We start from the raw sequence: 20307 nt of genomic DNA on the forward strand, positions 1-20307 counted from the left end.
CCTCCCTGTGAGAGACCCAGCAGGGAATAATATAAATAGCATTCACAGAGGTATACATTATTGAACCAAATCCAGTGCAGAGAAGGCTATTTCTATCCTTGTTCATCCCTAAATCCTATGAATGAAGTGGAGGAGAGTACGGGTCAGCAGGTCTGTTAGGAGGAGGATGGCATTAAGATAACATGAAGACCTGCCTTAGCCTTGAAAGGGTGTTTGTGTGTGTGTGTGTGTGTGTGTGTGTGTGTGTGTGTGTGTGTGTGTGTGTTTGTGTGTAAGTACTTTTTTGGGTGTATCTGTTGGGCCCTGTGAGTCTTTGCGCATGCATGTGCATAACTGTGTTTGAATGCCACTGATGGATAAGACAAAGGATGGAATGAGGGGGAGAGTGTTAACTCAGCCCCTCAGGCTGGAGAGGCTGAGTTGTCATCCCGCTCACACTCTTCTCACCCCTCTCCCTCCCGCCTCCAATTCCACTGGTCAAGGACATCCAGTTGACACAGCCCAAAGGGACGAACACACTCAGTCTGAGCAGGTATCAGACAGGCAGCTCCGAACAGCACACCATCACCTCCCTCTTTAATCTGTCACATCGTCAGTCCCATCCACACACACATTTACCAGGACTGTTCTGTTCAGTTAAAGTACAAACAAAAGTGCAAGTTTGATAGTTAAAGTAGTTTCTTCCCTTCATCCATCACCAATAAGGTCACATCTAAAAATATGACTAATTAGCAAAAGTCCTTCATTTGACTGACATTTAAAAATAAACGCATAATGTAAATGATGCTTCACACAGTAAACAGTCTCCTTCCCTGAGTCGTCCACTCAGTCTTGTAACATTCCTCTTCCACTGCCAGCATGTGGCCCAGCATGTGGCTCAGGAGTGAGATTAAGTTGCATCTGATAAAGAGGTATAAATGAGAGTACAGTACATTTCCTCTGCTCAGATTATTTTATCTCAATCATACAGTCTGAGCAATCTTTGGGTTGATTCTTTCCCTCAGTGTGGTTGCCCCCTCTGCTGGCAGTACGTGCACAGTGCGACTCTATCAACTCAGATTGCACAGTTCCCAAGAGGAAACCAGATGTCCTTGTCAAGCAACTCCTTCTCCAGTCTAATGTTGGTTGCGGCCACAAAAGTCTTCTTGCTTTTCACTGTCACTTCCAGCACCATCCCATACAGCAGTGGGATGTTACTGTACTCCAGCTGTGATAAGAAGCAGATATCTTAGTTATCAACCAGCTCCACATTCAGTGATTTGAGGATATTTCTGTAGTACAGTATGGCTTTCATCTGCAATTTCTGTAAAAGCTGTGAAATTTATTGCTTTTTATTTCCTTCCATTTGGCTCTGCAGAGAGGAGCTGCTGGTCAGAGTCCGCAGGGTTCAGTGCTCAAAGATCAGACCCACACAGCGGGAGAGCAGCGCTGCGGGCACTGCACACATTAAACGTTCACTCTAACTTTGTGTAATAATCACTTTAAAAACTTTGAGGGACAGCACTTCATCTCAATACTCAAGAGGGACTGGATGTAAAAAAAAAAAAAAAGGGGAAAAATCACATTCTTAGATTATAATGAAACAGCATTAATAATTCTTATTAATGTTGAAATTATACTGGACAATTATGGGGATCTTCCTCTCTCCCTCCTCTGCTCTACCAGAGGTTTATCCTTTTGGCAAGTTTTCAATCCAATCCCCAGGATAACATTTTATCTTTCTGCAAACCACTGGTATGTTATATTTGCACATTTCATGTTTTTATAGGTGAACATATCAAGACTTCACATTTCAATTTTATGTTTGGACAATGCTGAGGTTAACATGTGGTTAGGTTTAGGAATGACAACCACTTGGTTAGGAAATCATCATGTTTTTTAAAAAAAACTGCTGCCACTGCTGCTGTCAACTGTCTTGCCTAGGTGTCACACAATCCCTCGCACCTCCTGACTACAAACTCTAGAAAGAACATTAGTGGCTTATTTAATAATTTAAATATCTAATTTGTGGCTGGATTTATAAAGGTGAAATTGTCAGTATGTATTGTACTGCATAAAAGCTAACAAAGTATTTTTTAAACAACAACCAAGCGGTTACATTTTTTAATTATATTTACTGCACTAGCTTACTTCTTGTATGCAGGTTTTTGAACAGAAGAGTATATTTCTTCATTTCATTGGAACTTACTGCATGTGCTAACTGTCCTATCTGAATGGCACATGGACTGTACTGGACAATATTAAGTACTGACACATTATCAAAGCATGTTAAGGTGCTGCTTTCTGAAACCAGTAATCTCATGGAAAATCAAAGGATGCTGTAAATGTGCTAAATCAAAGATACAGGGTTAGGGGAACGGAGGTTGTACCAGCTCATTGAAGGTGGGGTTGTCATTATTGCGGACAATCTTCGTCTTCTTCTTGGAGCGCTGCTGAGGGTCCGGTCTCAGACGTGTGACCACGTAGGCGTCGGGGTTAGAGCCGTTTGCCTGCTTCTGTTGAAAAGACAAAAAGGGCCAGAAGCGACAGGCTGCACTTGAGCACACGCTATGAAGTATTTATAAGAGAGAGCAGATTTACTGTGTGTGTTTTCCTTTTGATAAATGCTACAAATAATGCAAAGATGAGAGTGGAGGAAACTTACAATGTTCTTCAGGTGTTTCACTAAGACTGAGAGCTTACAGTCAGAGTAGGAAATGTTGAGCTGGATCTGAGGACGCATTACTGTAAGAGATCTTAACATCAGTGCCAGTATATCACAGCATAACATGTCTGATACTATATATTGAGTATTATAAGAATTTCCTCTCAAGACAAAGCACAGAGTAAATCTTGAATTTCTGAATACTATTTTCAGCATGACCTTAAAATCTTTTTATACACGCATTTGATGTCTAAGAGCAAGAATTTACCTGTCCCCACACTGTCTTGGACTATGTTGGGGCCATCCAGGAACAAGCTGCACACATATTCATTCTGCAGGGCGAGTCAAGTTTGAAAGTTAGAGCCAGATGTAACAAAAGATCAGTGAGAGAAATCAACCTGCAGTGACAGGAGGAGCTTACTCCTTTGCATGGTCCCTCAAAAAGTTGTTTGAGGTATTTATTCAGCTGAGACATCCTACTGGCCGAAGTAAAAGACATCTTAAACCAGCGGGGAAACCTAGAAAGGGAAAAGGAGTTGAGTCATGCATCAAATTATGGCATTATTTTTCAGGAAAAACAGCAGTGTTTTTAAGAAATAAAACAGCAATGTGATGCGAGCTGGATGTGTTTATTCTTCACTCACTGAGGCAGCATCGTTTCAATGAAGTGTTTCTGCAGCTGCTTATGGATCAGCTCAAACTGCCCAAATGTTTTCTCAATGTTCAGATAACCATCATGAATGGTTACTCTCAGGTCGTAGATCTGCAATTCAAACATCACTAATTCATTAGGTTGCAGGGTGAAGTATGAGGAGAGACTGGTGATAGCTTATTTGGTGACTGGTTTGCAAAATCTCTCAGAGGAAAGTTTCCCTCAAAGATCTGTAAAGCATCATTATTACACTTTTTAAGATCTGTCTGTCTTAAGAACTCAGATGCATGCAAGAAATTAAACCAAACAGCATAACTAAGGGTGGAAATTTCTAGGCACCTCTTGATTTGAATCCATTCTGACTCAAAGTGCTACGATGGGATCATAAAATGATTGTTAATGTAATAAAATATTCCATTTCTGTTTTATTTTTTTCTCTCAGTGTGCCGGATTGTATCCATTTGCAGCTGCTCATGCTCATCCATCCTTACCACAAGAGAAGAATGTAAACATGACGCACGTTCGCGCTGATTTTGTTTTAACATCCAGTTGGTTCAGCCCAACGAAACGTACAGCCTGGTCTTAAAAAATTGTTACAGGCAATCACAATGTCCAGAATTCTGTTTTAAATTTTCATTTACGGGATTTTCTGAATCATGACATCATCTTTAAGAGAGAATGACAATGCATCTAAAAATCTTTTTATTTTTTTTATTTTTTAAATAACCCATAAATATTTCAAAATGTGTTTCTGGACTCCTGCAAATCAACTTAAAAACTAACCTCAGGTATCATTGAGCTTTTACAGTGATTTCTATTACAGAAGTCAATCATAACCAAGTATCCCCTTTAAAATCGTTTTACTTTCACTTTCTGAAATTAATATAAATTAAAAAGAATGTGGAGAAGAGTGAATTTGTGTAATTGCTTATATAACCATTACTGATCCACTGGGAAACCCTTGCTTATACCACCTTACTGTAAATAAATGAGTGCATGATACTTGTCATTGCTGCTAATTAAGAAAAAAAATACTACATGCATACTTGGCCATTAAAGCTGATTGTCATTCTAATTCTGCTACAAGCTAACTCTGAGTATCTGTGCAAATCTCTGTGCTTCTGCTGACTAACAGGGCCTCTATCTCCACCTCCTATCAGTTAAACCTGACATCAGGAAGCCTAATCTTGTCAAAGAGCAGTCAAATGCCAACAAACGTCAGTAACACTCCTTATTCAACTCTTAAGAGTAAGGAAAAGATTTTATAAACAAGGAGGCCATAAGTGACAGCAGTTATTCCTCTTAGAACAAATAAGTGTGAAACTGCCGTCAGCTCCAGATGTTTCATCAGCTCCTCTGACTATTAGGATATAACACTAAGCTCTGTGGTGCATAAGACAAAATGTCTGAGTTGCATTTCGTCATGAAAGCAAACACTGAGACCAACATTTTCTGTCTGAAAAACCACAGCAGAAAGAGCGACATGCAGCCTCACCACGTCTTTTGACCGGACAGTGTATCCCTGGATGACAGCTTCTTGGATGTTGGTGCTGGGAGCAGGGATGCCGTCCCGGGTTCGAGGATCTTGTTTCTTTCCTTGAGCCATGTTGTGTGCCAGGAAGTTAAACTTAACTGCAACACAGCCCATGCTTTCCTTGATCTTCCTACATCAGAAGGGAAAGAGACTGTTACTAGAGGAGTCTGATTAATACAGCAGCAGCAATAAAATATGGTACATTTTGATGAATACTTTGAATTAGAAAGCTACTGTGTGTTTGTGTGTTCTGTGTTAGATTACTTTGTAAAGTAGGATGTGGCCTCCAGGTCTGTGTCACGAGGCCTGAGGTTGTTCTGGACATACTGCAGATCATTAGAGTCCTTCAGCTCTGGCATTCTTGCATCTAGCATCTGAAAACCAGAGCAACACTATGAACAAAAAGTCGTTTGATGACATATTATCTATTCTCAGATGTAGCAAGAAGGTTGCCATGATGATGTTATTCAGTAAAGGTCTTACCAGCTCCAACAAGCTGAGTATCAATGCCGAGCGCTTTCTGATCATGTTGTAAGCCTCACAGCAGAGCTCCACAAAACGATGCAACCGTTGTGGCTTTTGCCCCCCACCTGTGATGAAGTGCTGCATCTCAGATGTAAAGATGAAAGGTGATCGATCCCTACCATTGCAAAAAAAAAAAAGAGTGGGGGGAAAGTTGTCGTTAATTCACATTATTGACTTTGACTTTATACTTCCTGCATCTCCTTGCTGATCAAAGAATGCTGCTTTCCTGTTTACTTGCCTTTTAACCTTTCCAAACTTCTGTGCATTGCCCATAATCTTGCCAAAGTCGATGTGAAACATGTGTCCACTGTGTTTCAACATGATGTTGTCATTGTGCCGGTCACAAATGCCCAGAATGAAGGTGGCCACACACCACCCTGCACATGAGTGGATGAAATTCAACACAGCCTGCACATACACAGTTGGAGTGTTACACAGTGTAACAAGCAAAAGTAAACACTCAAGTGCATGGTCAAGCAAAATGGTTATCAAAGATTTTGTAGCAGCCTTAACCTTCTCATAGTCCTCCTTAGTTCTGTTCCACATGTGGAACCATTTCTCCAGCGTGTCTTCTCGGAGGCTCCCACTCAGACCCCACTCCTGATGAATCTTCCCTAGAGTCACCGCCTCTGGCACCACTTCCACCAGGCCTGACAATCACAGAATATATATGGAAACACATGACCTCACAGCCACAAATAAGAAAAGGTGAATGTGCATAAAAAAGAAACAAACAAACAACTGACCCTGAGCTTTGCCTGTAGAGAGACACCTGTAGGTGATCATCTGCAGATCCAGCCCCTCCTGCAGCCAGACTCTGTCCATCACACGGACTATCTGAAGTACCAGCATGTCCTGACGCAGGTTATCTCCTGTCTGAACACATTCAACTAAGTGAAAAGCTGTTTATGAAGAAGGCTTTTTTTGAGTCAGCAAGCTGCTCTGTAACTGACCATGAGCTCTGATTTCCCATCAAAGTTACAGTAGCCTCAAACTTTATGTCAAACTTTGTGTCCCTCTTTATATCTGTCACAGTACAACACTGCTCTGATAACACATCGCTGGCAGCCGCACTATTAATATTTTCTATTATGTGGAAAATATTCTTAACAACAAAGTTATTCCTCTAATACAACAGCTGACACTGCGACACTTGTAATGTTTTGCTCTGGTTGTTTCTGACAGCAGGATCAAAAGCTCTGTAGTGTAAAAGTCATTTTACTCTTGGGTAACATTTTTTTGCAAATGCCTTCAGATAGAGCAGTACAGGTATTCTTATATGGACCTCTTAGGAGAACTGATTATACTAATGATGAAGTCTCATGAATAAACACTTCCTTGTGAACAGTGAGGATGCTGAAAGGTGTCATATCAATTGGGTACAACATGTGTGCAATAAAATCTGGTCTGCAGTTTCTGAGAGGTTTAATAGCTGGCGCATTTTCACAGAACATTGATTTGTTTCACTGAGGTGTCTGTTATCTGCATTGTGTCAGAATATTTTTGTACAAAAAACAAAGATATGAGTTAGAGTTCCAATTCTGAAATTATAAAAAAAACTCAGTTTGAGTGTACCCAAAGGTTTTATTAGGGCTAGTGCACCCAAGGATGCTAAAAAGAGTGCAACCAAAGAGCACCATCCCTTTATTTCTAGCCCTGTCTACTGTAATCCTTCACCACTGCAGCACCAGTTACACTACACATGTGTCACACCTCATAGCTCCCATGCGCTCAAAGAGTATGTCTCAGCCTTCTTTGCATAGGCTTGGTGAAGAGTGACATTCATCAGGATAAAACGATTAATTTCCGACAAGTTCGTCCAGTTAGGAGAGTGTAGTGAATATGACTAGGAAAAGTTGTACAAGAAAAAAAAAGATAAATGTTGGATAAGAATTTTGAAATATTCTTAGAAGAGGCCCAGTGTGGATCAATAAAGCAACATATTATTACCAACCTTGCAAATGACACTGATGGCCTTGGCCAGAGGGTCAGAGCAGGTGAATGAGATCCCCAGAGGAGCAGCATTGGAGTTGTAGAACTTACAGGCCTTTAAATGACATATCAAATGGTTTACAAGTGTGTGCATATTAGATTACAGTAATGATATGAAGCTTAATGTGTTGTGTAATGTTCTTACACTCATGTCCACTGCAGTTACACGGACTGCAGGGTCCAGTGGCAGACAACAGCTGATCCCAGCTTTGAAAAAGTCATCAATCTTCCACTTCTCTTTGTTCAAAACATTCTGCAAAGAAATGCGTAAAATTATAGAAATAAAATGCTTGACTTGCACAGGTTGTGAAGATTATGAGTCTGTGAGTAAATGGTTAGATGAGCGATCTTTTAACAGACCTTACGTCGGGCCTTATCGGCGGTGCGAACCTTCTCAGCCACCTGCACAAGCACAGACACCAGGTGGGTTTCATGCTCCAGCTCCTGCCTCAGCGCCCGACCACAGCAGTGCCGCAGGGCAGCCTGAACCTTGCTGAACCAACTCTGGTAGTAGGGGTCAGTGTGGGCATCCTCCAGCAGCCTGCAAGCATGTAAATGATAACAGTACAATTACTGAGTATCGCTACACTGCACTCACTCAAAATAATAGAAAAACAAAGATATCAGTTCATTCCTTTTGGCAACATTCCTGCTGTTACTACATTATTACAAATGACTTATTTTTTTTTGTAAAACTAGCAAACACAAATGCAAATTTTGGTTGTGCTTTCGACATTTTCAAGTGAATAAAATATAACAGTGTCAGCACTAGTATAAAACTGCATTCCTCCAGTTTGATGTCTGACTCTGCTGCTCACCAGAATAGTTGCTGGGCAATCCGTATGTTCTTCAGTGATCTCTCCAACAGCAGCATCACCAGAGGTCCATCCAACTCCCACTCACTCTTCAGAGCCTGCGGGACAACACGCCTGATCAAACTAACATCAAACCACTGACGAGTCTACAGAGTGTGCCACTTATTTTTCTCATCTACATGATGGCTGAAACCAAATAAATATTGGATGTGTAGTGAATGTGAAGTGTGCAAAATGTTTACTGTTTTGTTTGTGTGCTGACCTGGACCAACTGTGGCAGAAACACCTCTAGCTCTCCGTCTGGTATCTGTTCAAAGTACTGAACTGCAGCCGTCCGCACAGTCTGATCATGAAAACTGAAAAAGAGAATGAGTCAGAAAATTAGACTCATGGTTGTGATTGCAGATGTCATTTTAGGTTACTCATCTGCTTGTTTTGTTGAGTTCATTGCCCCTACAAAGCTACATTAAATTCCTGATTTGAAGAGCACCACTCCTACTGAACAATGACATATTGATTCAGACATACATTCATAGAATAACATAAAGAATCATGCAGTACATGATGCGAGTCTTTGAATTGTCAGCTAATACAAGTACTTGAGTTGGAGTTAATTGTGTTTGGCAACTAAATAAAGTGGCATATCAGAATCAGAATCAAAAAATCTTTATTGTCGGCCATGACAGAAAAATTGTCTTGGACGTCGCTCATACAACAAACAACAATAAAAAACTAAGACTAAAAGACACACAATCCTTAAACCAAGTGAGATGAAATACTATGCAAATAATTTAAACAGGATAAAACCTCTAAATGTGCAAAGTGATAAAGTGCATAGGTTGGAGTTAATTTTGAATCATTGTTTGTTTAAAATGTTTATGGCAGTGGGGATACAAGGGAGATATAAACACAAGAATGATTGTTGAATGTAGACAAAGAGTGCACCTTCTCTGAATATTGAACTTGTGGTTGTTCTTGAACTTTTTATTGAGAGTCTTTTAATCTCTTATTTTAATTTGTCAGTAAAACAGTTTAAAAAGCCACAGGGAAACTTTCAGTCCTCTCTGTTCTCTAGCTATTTTTATCCTCTTATTCAGCTTAATTTTCTTCCGTGAGTTGTTAGATATTGTTGGATATTTCTTAATGTATTTAGCACTATCTCCACACATGACACTGAACTGACACCCTTGTCCTGCTAAAATAAACAGAAGATCATTTGTTGAGAAACGTCATATAATATTTTGCATCACTGCTTTTCAGCATAAAGCCTGTCTCCAAGTTTTGTGTACATTATATATTTTTGTTGGTCCATGCATCTTTGTACAGTGGCTGTGTCCATGTTTCTACGATGGCCGAGATGTGCAGAATGAATTGCATATCCAAAACACTGAGCAAATTGAGTGAGTGTCATTGGATGTTGACAATAAAACAGGCCTGTTGCCACCTGGTTGGTAAATCCTGTCCGATCAGTTCTGCGCATGAGCAACTCTCAACAGAAATAAGAGGGAAGCCAGGTGGCTCACTCGTTGGCTACTTCCATCATCAGCTCTGGAAATAAAATTATTAGGCATTTCACACTGCACTGTCTTATCCCAGGGCTATCCTTAGGCTAATTTATCCTCTTTTCACACACACAGGGTCAACCCTTAGGCTATACGGTTCACACTGCACTTCTAGCAGCCCTGTTTAAAATGTTAGTTGTTAACACTAAGTGACATTAATATTAATATTTTAAAATTTAATTGTTTATTCAATTTTAAAATATTAAAACTGAATAAACAATTCACACTGGCAACTTTTAGCCCCGGGATTATTCCATTTTTGGGGGATAACCCTCCAAACTCGGGGTGAACCCTGATCTGGAACAAGGCCAGAAAACACAACACCAAAGTCAGAGTGAGCCCACTTGGAATGTGTCTGCACTGCACGAGTGTCAGCGCTTTCTCAGTCCCAGGCTACCAGCTCCCAATAGTGATTAATTCGGGATGCTATTAATTAAGAGTATTTTGAAACACATTTTAACACCTTATGGGTGCATTCTGATGAGGTATATGATATGAGTACATATGGTGACTTATGTGGACATACATTATATATGTAGTTTACATATTTTGCCATATTAGATTTATATATAAGGGATTGGGATTGTTTCCTTTTGAGGGAATAGTCTTTTTGTGGCATCATGCCAATGTGGCATCACATCAGTTGCAATACCATGGTTGGTTGCTGAGCCCTTAAAGAGGACGTTAAAACTTGTCTTTATGAACAACATAATAATTTAAACATATTGTGTCAGATGATGATGACAAGTGAGCCATTTCGCTCCCTTCTCATCTTTGTTGAGAGTTTCACATGCAGAGTACCAATCAGACATGATGTTCAGATCAGGAAGCGGCAGTCCGTTTCACTGTCAACATCCATTGATGCTCACTTTCATTGTGGCTTTTGCATCTGAGCTTTCATCTGAGCTTTCCATGATTGGATTTGTGTTGTTTGAATTTGCAAAGTGTTTTGGATATGCAGTATGTTCAATGCAACTCAGCCACAGAATATTTCTGTATTCACTTTAATTAAATCTTATTTATAAAGCCCAATATCACAAATCACTTTATTCCTCAGAGGGCTTTACAAAATGCAACATCCATCCATATGTGAATCAAGAGGAACTTACCTGTCACTGAGCAGGAAGAGAGCCTCCTCAGGTAGATGGATGGGCCAGTTCTCTACAACAGTATAGATTTCTGTCAAGTCCTCAGGCTGCCACTCGGCTCCACCCAGCACCAGGTGAAGGAAAGTACTTGCTTTGTCACAACAGTGGCGCTTACTCCAAAGGAAAGCCTTCTCATTTTTTGTTAGACTGGAGAAAAAGAGACAATATCATGTGTTTAGAGATACTGAAAGAAAGATAAAACTAGGAAATAGAAATCTTCCTTTAGAAATGAAAAGATTACGTATATCCAAAAATATTAAACTGTGAACGCAAACCATATACATGTACATTAGTTAGAATAATAATAATAATAACTGAATGTGTGTAGTTTTATTCAACTTACAAGCAGAGGCAATGCTTCTTAGAGATGTCCAAAATCTTCTTTTGCACCGCCTCACAAGGCTGAGTAAATAAGATTGAACCGGGGAGGGCGATGGGCCTCTGATACTTCCATTCAAACACATCATGAAACTCAAGCTGGGGAAAGATGGAGAGATGTCAGATGATGAATTACTGAAGGTAATATGGTGTTGTTTGTCTTTTGGTCAACAGGGGACAGAGTTGTCCAGTGTTACTTCACCTGCAGTATGACCCCGACGGCTTGTCTGTGGCTGTCAAACAGGGCAGGGGACGGAGGAGCAGGCAGCTCGGTAAGAGTGGACATACTGAGCAGAACGGTCCCCAGTACCAGAGTCCTAGACTCACAGAGAATATATGTCATTAATTATACCATCGTGCCTAAGAGCTCAGGAAATGATCCAAAGGTTTATAAAATATACATGAAGTACTGCACTAGAATATTAGAAGTTATAATAACCTTTATTTACATGGATATAGAGCCTATTAGAAGTAAAATGAATTGATATGCAAAATAAAATCAGCCTGATCCTTATTGTACTGTACTTGACGAAAAGCACTCAAAGGAATTAATGATCTTTTCAGAAGTGTGAACAAGTCCCTGTTTTTTAAACTTCACTCAAAAAATAAGTTTAAGTTACAGTTTAAATCTCTCAAGACCATAAAGAAGCTATACAAAACAGTACACTTCTTCAGACAAAAGTGAGTTTCTGGAGCTCCAGCCATTGCCAGGTGATGGAAAATACGTAAATAAATGTGCCATGCTTGTGATTTTTCCTGGGAATGTCGCCACAGACACCCAATTTGTAATATTTTAAATGCAACAGCTTTCATCCATTGGCAACAGGCTCAGTCGCCAGTGTTACCTTATTTGGCAAAAAACATTACTTTACAGACATTTATATAAATGAAAATCTTCAGAGATCATTACTTTAAAGGGGCACAATTGGAGCCCTGTGGTAGTTCAGGCAAGCACAGAAATCATTTTAAACATAGTTTTGGGGCTTTTATAGCTGGAGAGTGACAGAAAAGAAGGAGAAAGAAAGGGGATGACACGCAACAAAGGGCCGTGGGCCAGATTCAAACGCAGGCTGCTGCCAAAGACTAAGTGTGATCAGAAATGTAACTCCCTCCACCTCCCCAGCCTCCTCCTGCATTATCATTAACTCAATTTATATTTTTGAATTTTAATCCGATCCAAAAGTGCATACAAAAACTTTCAGGAGATGTTGTAAACTTTGTGGACAACCTACCTGTCGCTGTAGAGAGGAAGTACAGCCCAGCCTAGTAGCTCGGGGCTCTTGCCTCGCTTGGAGCCCTTGAGGCGAAATGTCAGCATGCACTCATACGGCAGCTGATTTACTGGAATTGGGAACACCATCCTAAAATCAGAAATATTGTCATAAATGTGTTTCTCTTTTTCCCTTTCCCATCTATTTCTGTTATCTCTTTTTCCCTTGCTCTTCTATCTAAAAATACTATTTTACTGCTCACAAATGAACTGATATAGATTATTTCTCATACACAAACACACTTATGATGGCACAAGAGACCAGTACAATAAGGATCAGAGGGTCACTTTAAGAAACAAGGACAGTAAAGTCTTAAAGACAATTCTGCCTGATCTGCTTTCAGCTTTTTTAATGAATGATGCAATTCTTGTGTGAACAGAGAAAGGAATTCAAAGAGGAAGTTAAAAGTGATTAAATAACATTTACAGTAGGAGACTCTACAAGATCTTTTCCTTACATGCGGTTACAATGGATTTTGTTTCCGTACGACAAGGCAGTGCTGATATTCTCAGAAATGCCTGTGTCACAGATCTTTGTTCCTCCGTATGTTAACTCACAGGAAACAGAGAAGCACTCATAGCTAAAAACAATGGAAAGGAAAGAGAAAGCAGTTAAACCCTGTTCGTCTTTGGCATGTGGTCAACATTTGGATGTGTATGTGCACGCATTTGTGTATCACTATGAGTGTATATACACATACAAAATGTGTATTTGTGTGTGACTGTAAGTGCAAACATACATGGTCAGCCAGGTGGGTTGTAGTTGGTAGAGAGCAGAAATATTGAACTGGATGATTTCAGTGTTGTCCAAAATGTCAAGTATTTCCATGTTGCTGGTCATGCCCTGAGCTCTGAAGTCTGAGTGGAAGTTGTCAAAAAAGATCTGTAGCACTTTAAGCAGTGCCTTGTGGAGCATTATCATAGCTGGAACACAGAGAATAAATATCCCCTTAGGCAAACAAAATGTTAAAAAACCTTAATGAAATATGCCACATATAAAGAACAAAGTTACATGAATAACACTTTAAGTCTTCCTGTTTTGCATTTATATTTATATTGCATTAATAAATGTTTATAACACACTATACTTTTTTATACTTTTAAGTGATTATTAATGTGCAATTATTACAACTTTTCTCCTATGAAAACATAGATTATTATAACTGTGTTCTACTCTATGGCCAGCCATTATCTGCTTGTACACTAGTCTCAACTTATGGGTGCCCACTGGATGAGTCACACTTGTTGACAAATGTAAATGAACATGTAATCTGCTTACAACTACAGTATAGTGTTTTATAAACCATTTATTAAAGAAGCTCTATTAGCCATTCAGAGCATATCTATAATCATTGTTAAAAAAAGATTATGCCAGCTTTGCTTTTTTAATACAGAACCAGCCATCGGCGTATACTGTTCTACTCATCTGTGACTGTTATGAGCAGTAACTCCCCTATGAGCACAGAGCACCAGTAATTAGCTAACAAGAAAAATACACATACAGGGGCTCACATGCACTAACATGCACATGCAGCCAGAGCAGTTAACACAACAGAGAACAGAAAAGCTCTCATTGCAACACAAACAGAAAAACATGATGTCATTCTCTGCTCAGGATGCCATTACTCAACTATATCTGTACATAGCAAATAGGTCAAGTCAAGTCAATTTTATTTATAAAGCCCATTATCACAAATCACAGTTTGCCTCATAGGGCTTTATAGCGTACGACATCCTTCTGTCCTAAGACCCTCACTTCAACTACGGAAAACCCCCCAAAACCCCCAGTGTGTTTGCTGCTACATAAATGCTCTGAATGTCGTACAAAAAATCTTTAAAGGTTTAGTTTTTGAGGGGACTACATAGACGATATTTCAGTATTCCAGTTTGGTTATGAAATAAAGTCCAGTAGTATGACAAATAATCTAAACACACACACAGAAACACGCACACACGCGCGCACACACGTGCGCACACACGCGCGCACACACACACACACACACACAGACAGACAAAAATGACACAGTTGAGGAACTGCTACGCACCTGTTTCACACTCAGAAATCTCATCATGACTCTGTAAAAACGATAAGGAAATACAGGTTTGTACTATTGATGAGACGAGGATGATTTATTTCCTTCCACACCTCTGTTTGTTGGTGCATTGAAGTGTCACACCTCAGCAGAGGCATGGAAATAAAGATAACCCAACTTAACATAAAAAAGTATTCTAAAAAAAGGAAAAAAAAATCTTAAAGCAGAATGTGATCACACATGAAAAAGGTGAAGGGTTCAAAAAGTGACAGGACTACACCATGTAATGATGAGAAGAGAAGTTTCACAGACGTCTGTGATATCCTACCAGAGGTATGGGATTGATTCTGTTTAGTCGGCCAATACCGTCCTCCAGCTCCTGACACGAGAGCCCACACAGTAGATTGCTAATGGTGCGAACGCGACCCACGAGCACATTAATGTTCATCCCAGACTGCAGATAGGATGAGATCAGACCCCAAGTCAGAGAAATAACAGAAAGTCAGCTTAGGAGACACTCTTACTGATGCATCTAAATCATCCTGAGATAGTGAACCTCGTACACTTGCAAAGAATCGCAGTTGAATATGGCTGGATGTGTGTGTGAGAGAAATAATCCTCTTTACTGACCTTACTTCTCATTAGCTCTGTCACCTCTCTGTTGTAGCTGCTGAGCACATCCTGCAGGCTCAACCTGAGAGAGGAGGGAAAGTTAAACACACACAGATGACAAAGTGGTGGGGAACCGCAAAGCAAAGCTAGCTTTTGTTTTCTACAAACAGACACTGGTTGACACATGACCCACTGAACAGTTGCCTCTGTGTTGTAACAGTTTCATAAATTCCATGCAGGATGAATCTTACTTGCAGGTGTTGAAGACGCAGACAGGACGCAGGAGCTGGTACAGCTGGCATGGAGTGACGCCATCCTCCACCTCAGAAAAGATACACAGGTTAAGACACTGAGTTGCGTAGGATTGTGGAAATTTACTGCGTGGTGTCTTTGAATAACTTTATCATTTCATATATTGTTTAAACAAAGCATGCAAGGCAGTAAAATTTTCATTTAAATTTTTTGTGACTATAAATCTAAAGAAAAATAGCTTCACCTTTATTGTTTTTCATTCATGCTGCTAAGTGGCACCAGCCATGACGTGATGTGTAAACAGAACAAAGTCAAGAACTCAGGGTGGAGGTTTTTACAGCTACAATAGCCCTGATGATAACAAGCTGGCCGGGGGCCAGGCACAGGTGTTTGTTAAAGCAGTATTTCAAGACTGAAGACAGGCCACCCCTTCTTTGTAAATGATCTACACTGTGGGTGGAAACAGAGGAGTTTGAACTGACTTACATCCCGGGCCAGACTGTGCTTCAGGTTGTCCGTGTGGAGCAGTCGGAGGGGGACGACTTGCTTAAACTGACAGTAGATCTGAATGACCTCATGCATACCCAGCAGTTCTTCACTGAGGAGAGATATCATCAAGTTTAACAGTGAATGTGGAAGCACACCATGTTTAGACAGAACACCACAGCTCATAGATGAAGTCAAATTAATATTAATAATAATAATAATTATTATTATTATTATTATCACTGCATTGGTGGCTTACTTGTGGAGATACTCATCAGAGTCACACAGTTTTAAATAATGATGCCCACTTGACCTGGGAGTGAGATCGAGCAGCTGAAAGATTTCATCAATCAGACTGTTCACTGTCCTGTTCACTGCAAAAAAAACAAAATAAAAAGATACCATAATGTATAACAAATATGTTTCTTGCTACTTTATACTTTTACTCTAGCACATTTATACGACATCTGTAGTTACTTTGATTTTACATACAAATAACAACTTACATAATGTGATGTTTTAGATCAAAGGCCCTGCACATCCACACAGGTGTTTTAGTTATGTGGCTGATAGAGCTGCTCAGGTTGGATTTGTGCAAAACTGATAGGATTTACATTAGGTCACAAGACGGTCTTGCAGAAATACGTGAAATGGACACAACCTCTTGACTTTATGTGATGGTGGGCATGGTAAGCAAGATGCTGGCAACAAGAAAACAATGCCAATGCAAAGTGTACTACTAACGGTTGCAGTTTGGTTTGGTCAAAGAGGAGAAATAAACAAAAAAAAAAAAAAAAAAAAAATACTTGGTTAAGTCAAAGAAAGATCGTGGTTTCAATTCAAATAACTACACAGGGGATGTAAATGATGTAAACTTATGCACTTTGTGTAGTTACGCAACTACGCTGATTTTTGGTTTTACAAGGGACACGAACAGCGGCCTCCTGGGTGAAAGTCCTTGTTTGTTTGATGCTGGCTTTCTCGCTCTTATACCTTATTTATGTGTTCCACACGACAAAAGACTATGCACTGGCATTGTTTTCGTGTTGCCAGCTTGTAATTTTGACACATTTCGTGGCCACCACCACATGATGCGTTAATAAGATGTTGAGTCCATTTTACATATTACTATAAAACCAGGCTGAACGTTTCCATGTGCCATTAAGAATGATACAGTTGTGGGGCGCCCAGTGGCTCAGTGGATAGAGCAGGTGCCCCGTGTAAAGAGGTAATGCCCTTTTCATTCTGGCCTCGGCCCTTTGCTGCATGTCGCCTCTTCTCTCTCCCCTTTTTTAATACTTAAGCTTAAAGCCCCAAAAAATAATCATGGATCATAAAAAATGATACAGTTTTAAATTGTCCTGCAAAACAACTTTTTTTTTTTTTTTTTTTACAGGGCAGCCCTGGACTGCTAGGGTTATTTTACTTTTTTTTTTTGTTTGCATTATTTTTTTATTTTATTTACTATTTTTTAAGATTAAAAAAAAAGCTCAAGAATTAAATTCTTTAAAAGGGGCCATTTTTCCCTAAAATACTATTGATAAGTACATTTTACCAATCATAAGTATTTTTTTTCTTGTTGTTTTGCAACTTTTACTTAAGTAAAGGATGTTATTACAGGGTACAGTGCTGAGTTTATTTTACACCTCATTATTTTGAGGTGTGACATAATTAAATAACAAACAGCCCTCTGAAATACCTAATCTCTTAATTGTCTGTTAGCACACACTACAGTTATTATTAAGTATTATAAGCATCTTTTTGGTTACTCTTACCTGTGGTGGGGAAGGGGAGCTGGTGAGCGCCCCACTCAGTGGCCACACTGACAGTAACCTCCACCTGCTGCAGCAGGGCAGGGTGGATGTACAACAAACGGCTCCATACCACACCTGAGTTCTGACTGTCTGCATGCCTGTACCGTGACATTAGCCTGCCAGACACGGTAAAGAAAAACAGATTGCCAGTGTGAAAATAAAAGTATGATGACAAAAAATTCCTATATCTAAACTTCATGTGGACATGCTTTGTTTCAGCTCACTGAAAGTACAATGTTGAGTTAAAAACAAATGCAGAGGTCACATTTCTGTCAGTTCATGAATAAGTCACATAGAAAGAACAAAGTTACACTAACGAAAAAACTAATAGTATATGTACCAAATTTTAAGCTCTGTGGCTTTTTTTGTGAAAGTGTAGTAAGGGTGAGTACTCTAAACAGGATTTTTGAGATTCATTATAAGTAGTCTTTTGCACTTATCTCATTTACACGTCAAAAGGATATTACTAAAAAATTAACCACTGCAAATATGAAGGAGCTAGTTTCTATGCACTCTCTTACTTTGAAGTTGCATCACAAAAAGAAGCCAGCCTCTTGGTGCTGCCCTGTGGAGTGTCTGTTAGTTTGACAGCCCACGGGTCCTGATATGAAAATAAAAAAGATGAACTGCACATTGTGGCATAAACTGTGATTTTGCCATTTGGGTCATCTGATTCAATCACAAAGAAGCTTTCTGTCTTCGCTCAGATACTCACATGTTCTACTATTTCTGTCCTGGACCGATTCAGTTTGTGAGCAGGCTCAGTGAGGTCACAGGAAAGCTGCTTTTTGCTGTTGCCAATCGGTATTCCTGTCCTGGGAGGAACAGGGGGGGGTGCAATGCCTCGTCTGGCTGGCAAACATGCACTAGGAAGCCTGGTTCTGAGTGGATTGGGAGGGCGACGGACTGGGGGAGGCACATTTGTTCTTTGGAGGTCTGTATTCCCAGGAGCTCCTCCCTTATGACCCTGGAGAGGATCTGGGGGCTTGGGCTGGGATTCAGTTCGGGGTATGAGCCCTGACAGGGTGTGCTCATAAATATGGCTTTCATCATTATTTCCAGGAGGGACGTCAACAGATTCATAAATGTTCTGATCATCAGTGATAGGCATGGGGAGGTCACTGTCGCTCGCATCTTGTCTCTGGATTTTTCCATTTCTCCCTTGAGGAGGATCCATCACATTTAGGAAGTGGTAAACGCCCTCAGCACGTCTTCACTTCATAGCACAGCAGAATGCAGAACTATGACATGACAAAAACAAGAATAAGCAATAGGTATTCATAACATTAGTGTATGAGACTTATTGTAGGCAGGACGTGTAAGCAGTTTTATGACTGGAGTCTAGCTGAACCTGTGAGTTAACACCGGTCTAATAATTAACAAACTTTCAAATCTTAACAGGAAATAGAGCGGTACGCGCCACAATGTCTATGGCACAAGTGTAAAGTGAAGCAAGTCTTAAACACCACCATTATCATTACATGAGTTCACTGGAAGTAAAATGCAGCTCTGTCAAAACATTATTCAGTCAAACATTAACATTTCCACATTACTAAGGATCTCACATTTACTAAAAGCACATCAAAGCTGACAACTTTAGATCCACTCCAAATATTTCAAAGTCTTCTAATCTTTCTGTTTTTGGCAACTTACCATCAACACTCTGTTAACTGCGTCCATGTTAACCCATCCTGTGTAAACGAGGTGAATGCCTCACTTAAGCCATGCTCAGCGAGTTAGACCAGTCCTGTGCAAGACTTGGAGAACTTCCCATCTGTGTTTCCTCACCCCTCCCACTCTCCCTCCTCCCCTCCTCCCCTCCTGCAGCCCAAAACAACTTTCCCTCTGCTGGAGGAAAGTGAAAAGTACATGTGTGCAGGGTTCCTACAACTTAAGGCAAGTCAGATGTCAGACTTATAAAGACTTTTTCTTCAATGCCAATCTGAATATACTTTGAGACCAATTTTACAATAACCAAAGTTTAAAAAAGAGCATGAACTGACATCAAGTCTGAGGCATTGGGGACAATTTTGGCCAAATGTTTATTTAGAGGCGCCCCTACCTATCAAACAATTTACGTAAGTAGCTGCTTGGTGCCCCTTGGTCTCCCAAGAAATTGACAAAATAAAAATAAATGAACAAAAGCCAGTTTCCTTCCAGCCAATCTCTTCAATCTCTCTTATCCTTCCAACTAAAAACTGACATCATTTATGTTATTTTCAAAAAAAAACCCAATGAGCTCAGAGACATGCGAAATGGACAACTTAGGAGGCTACGTGAGAAATATACTGTCCCTGACAAAACAAGCACTCCTGTGATTCTGTGGTGGTGGTGGTGGTGGTGGGGGGGTCTGTTGTATTAGATATGATGAAATTAAAAAACAAGAACGAATATGGATCCAAACTGGAATAAATATATTCAGAAGCTTTTTAGTGTGCCCCTGATTTAAGTGAATTAAATTACACTTGGAGCCTTTAAGAGGAATGTTCTTAGGGTTAGGCGGTAATAGACTATAAATATGTTGCTGCTGACGGGTCACACTTTGTTTTTTTAACATGATTATTTGCACACCATGTGTGCTGCCTACATT

At 39.9% G+C, this 20307-nt stretch overlaps 1 protein-coding gene across 2 annotated transcripts; it reads right to left on the reverse strand.

Annotated features, from left to right (window-relative positions):
• Positions 1-535: 535 nt before the first annotated feature.
• On the reverse strand, positions 536-19457 carry pik3c2g (phosphatidylinositol-4-phosphate 3-kinase catalytic subunit type 2 gamma). 2 transcript variants are annotated; one of them, XM_042496232.1, is made up of 33 exons: positions 19371-19457; positions 18433-18958; positions 18239-18318; positions 17679-17833; positions 16163-16277; positions 15904-16015; positions 15417-15487; positions 15184-15247; positions 14882-15007; positions 14566-14596; positions 13261-13444; positions 12979-13101; positions 12483-12611; positions 11453-11567; positions 11216-11349; positions 10834-11019; positions 8425-8518; positions 8166-8260; positions 7708-7888; positions 7493-7600; positions 7310-7402; positions 6102-6231; positions 5869-6005; positions 5594-5763; positions 5314-5470; positions 5095-5204; positions 4792-4960; positions 3289-3407; positions 3066-3162; positions 2913-2976; positions 2645-2724; positions 2370-2495; positions 536-1207 (listed from the first exon to the last, which is right to left on the reverse strand). In XM_042496232.1, exons 2-33 carry the CDS (start codon positions 18892-18894, stop codon positions 1055-1057), a joined length of 4170 nt encoding a protein of 1389 aa, XP_042352166.1. In that variant the 5' UTR covers positions 18895-18958; positions 19371-19457; the 3' UTR covers positions 536-1054. The 2 variants fall into 2 exon arrangements, with proteins under 2 accessions (XP_042352166.1, XP_042352167.1); XM_042496233.1 differs by lacking the exon at positions 12483-12611.
• Positions 19458-20307: the final 850 nt, after the last annotated feature.

The sequence above is a fragment of the Plectropomus leopardus genome, chromosome 11 (assembly GCF_008729295.1).
Source record: "Plectropomus leopardus isolate mb chromosome 11, YSFRI_Pleo_2.0, whole genome shotgun sequence".
NCBI classification, from domain to species: Eukaryota; Metazoa; Chordata; class Actinopteri; order Perciformes; family Serranidae; genus Plectropomus; species Plectropomus leopardus.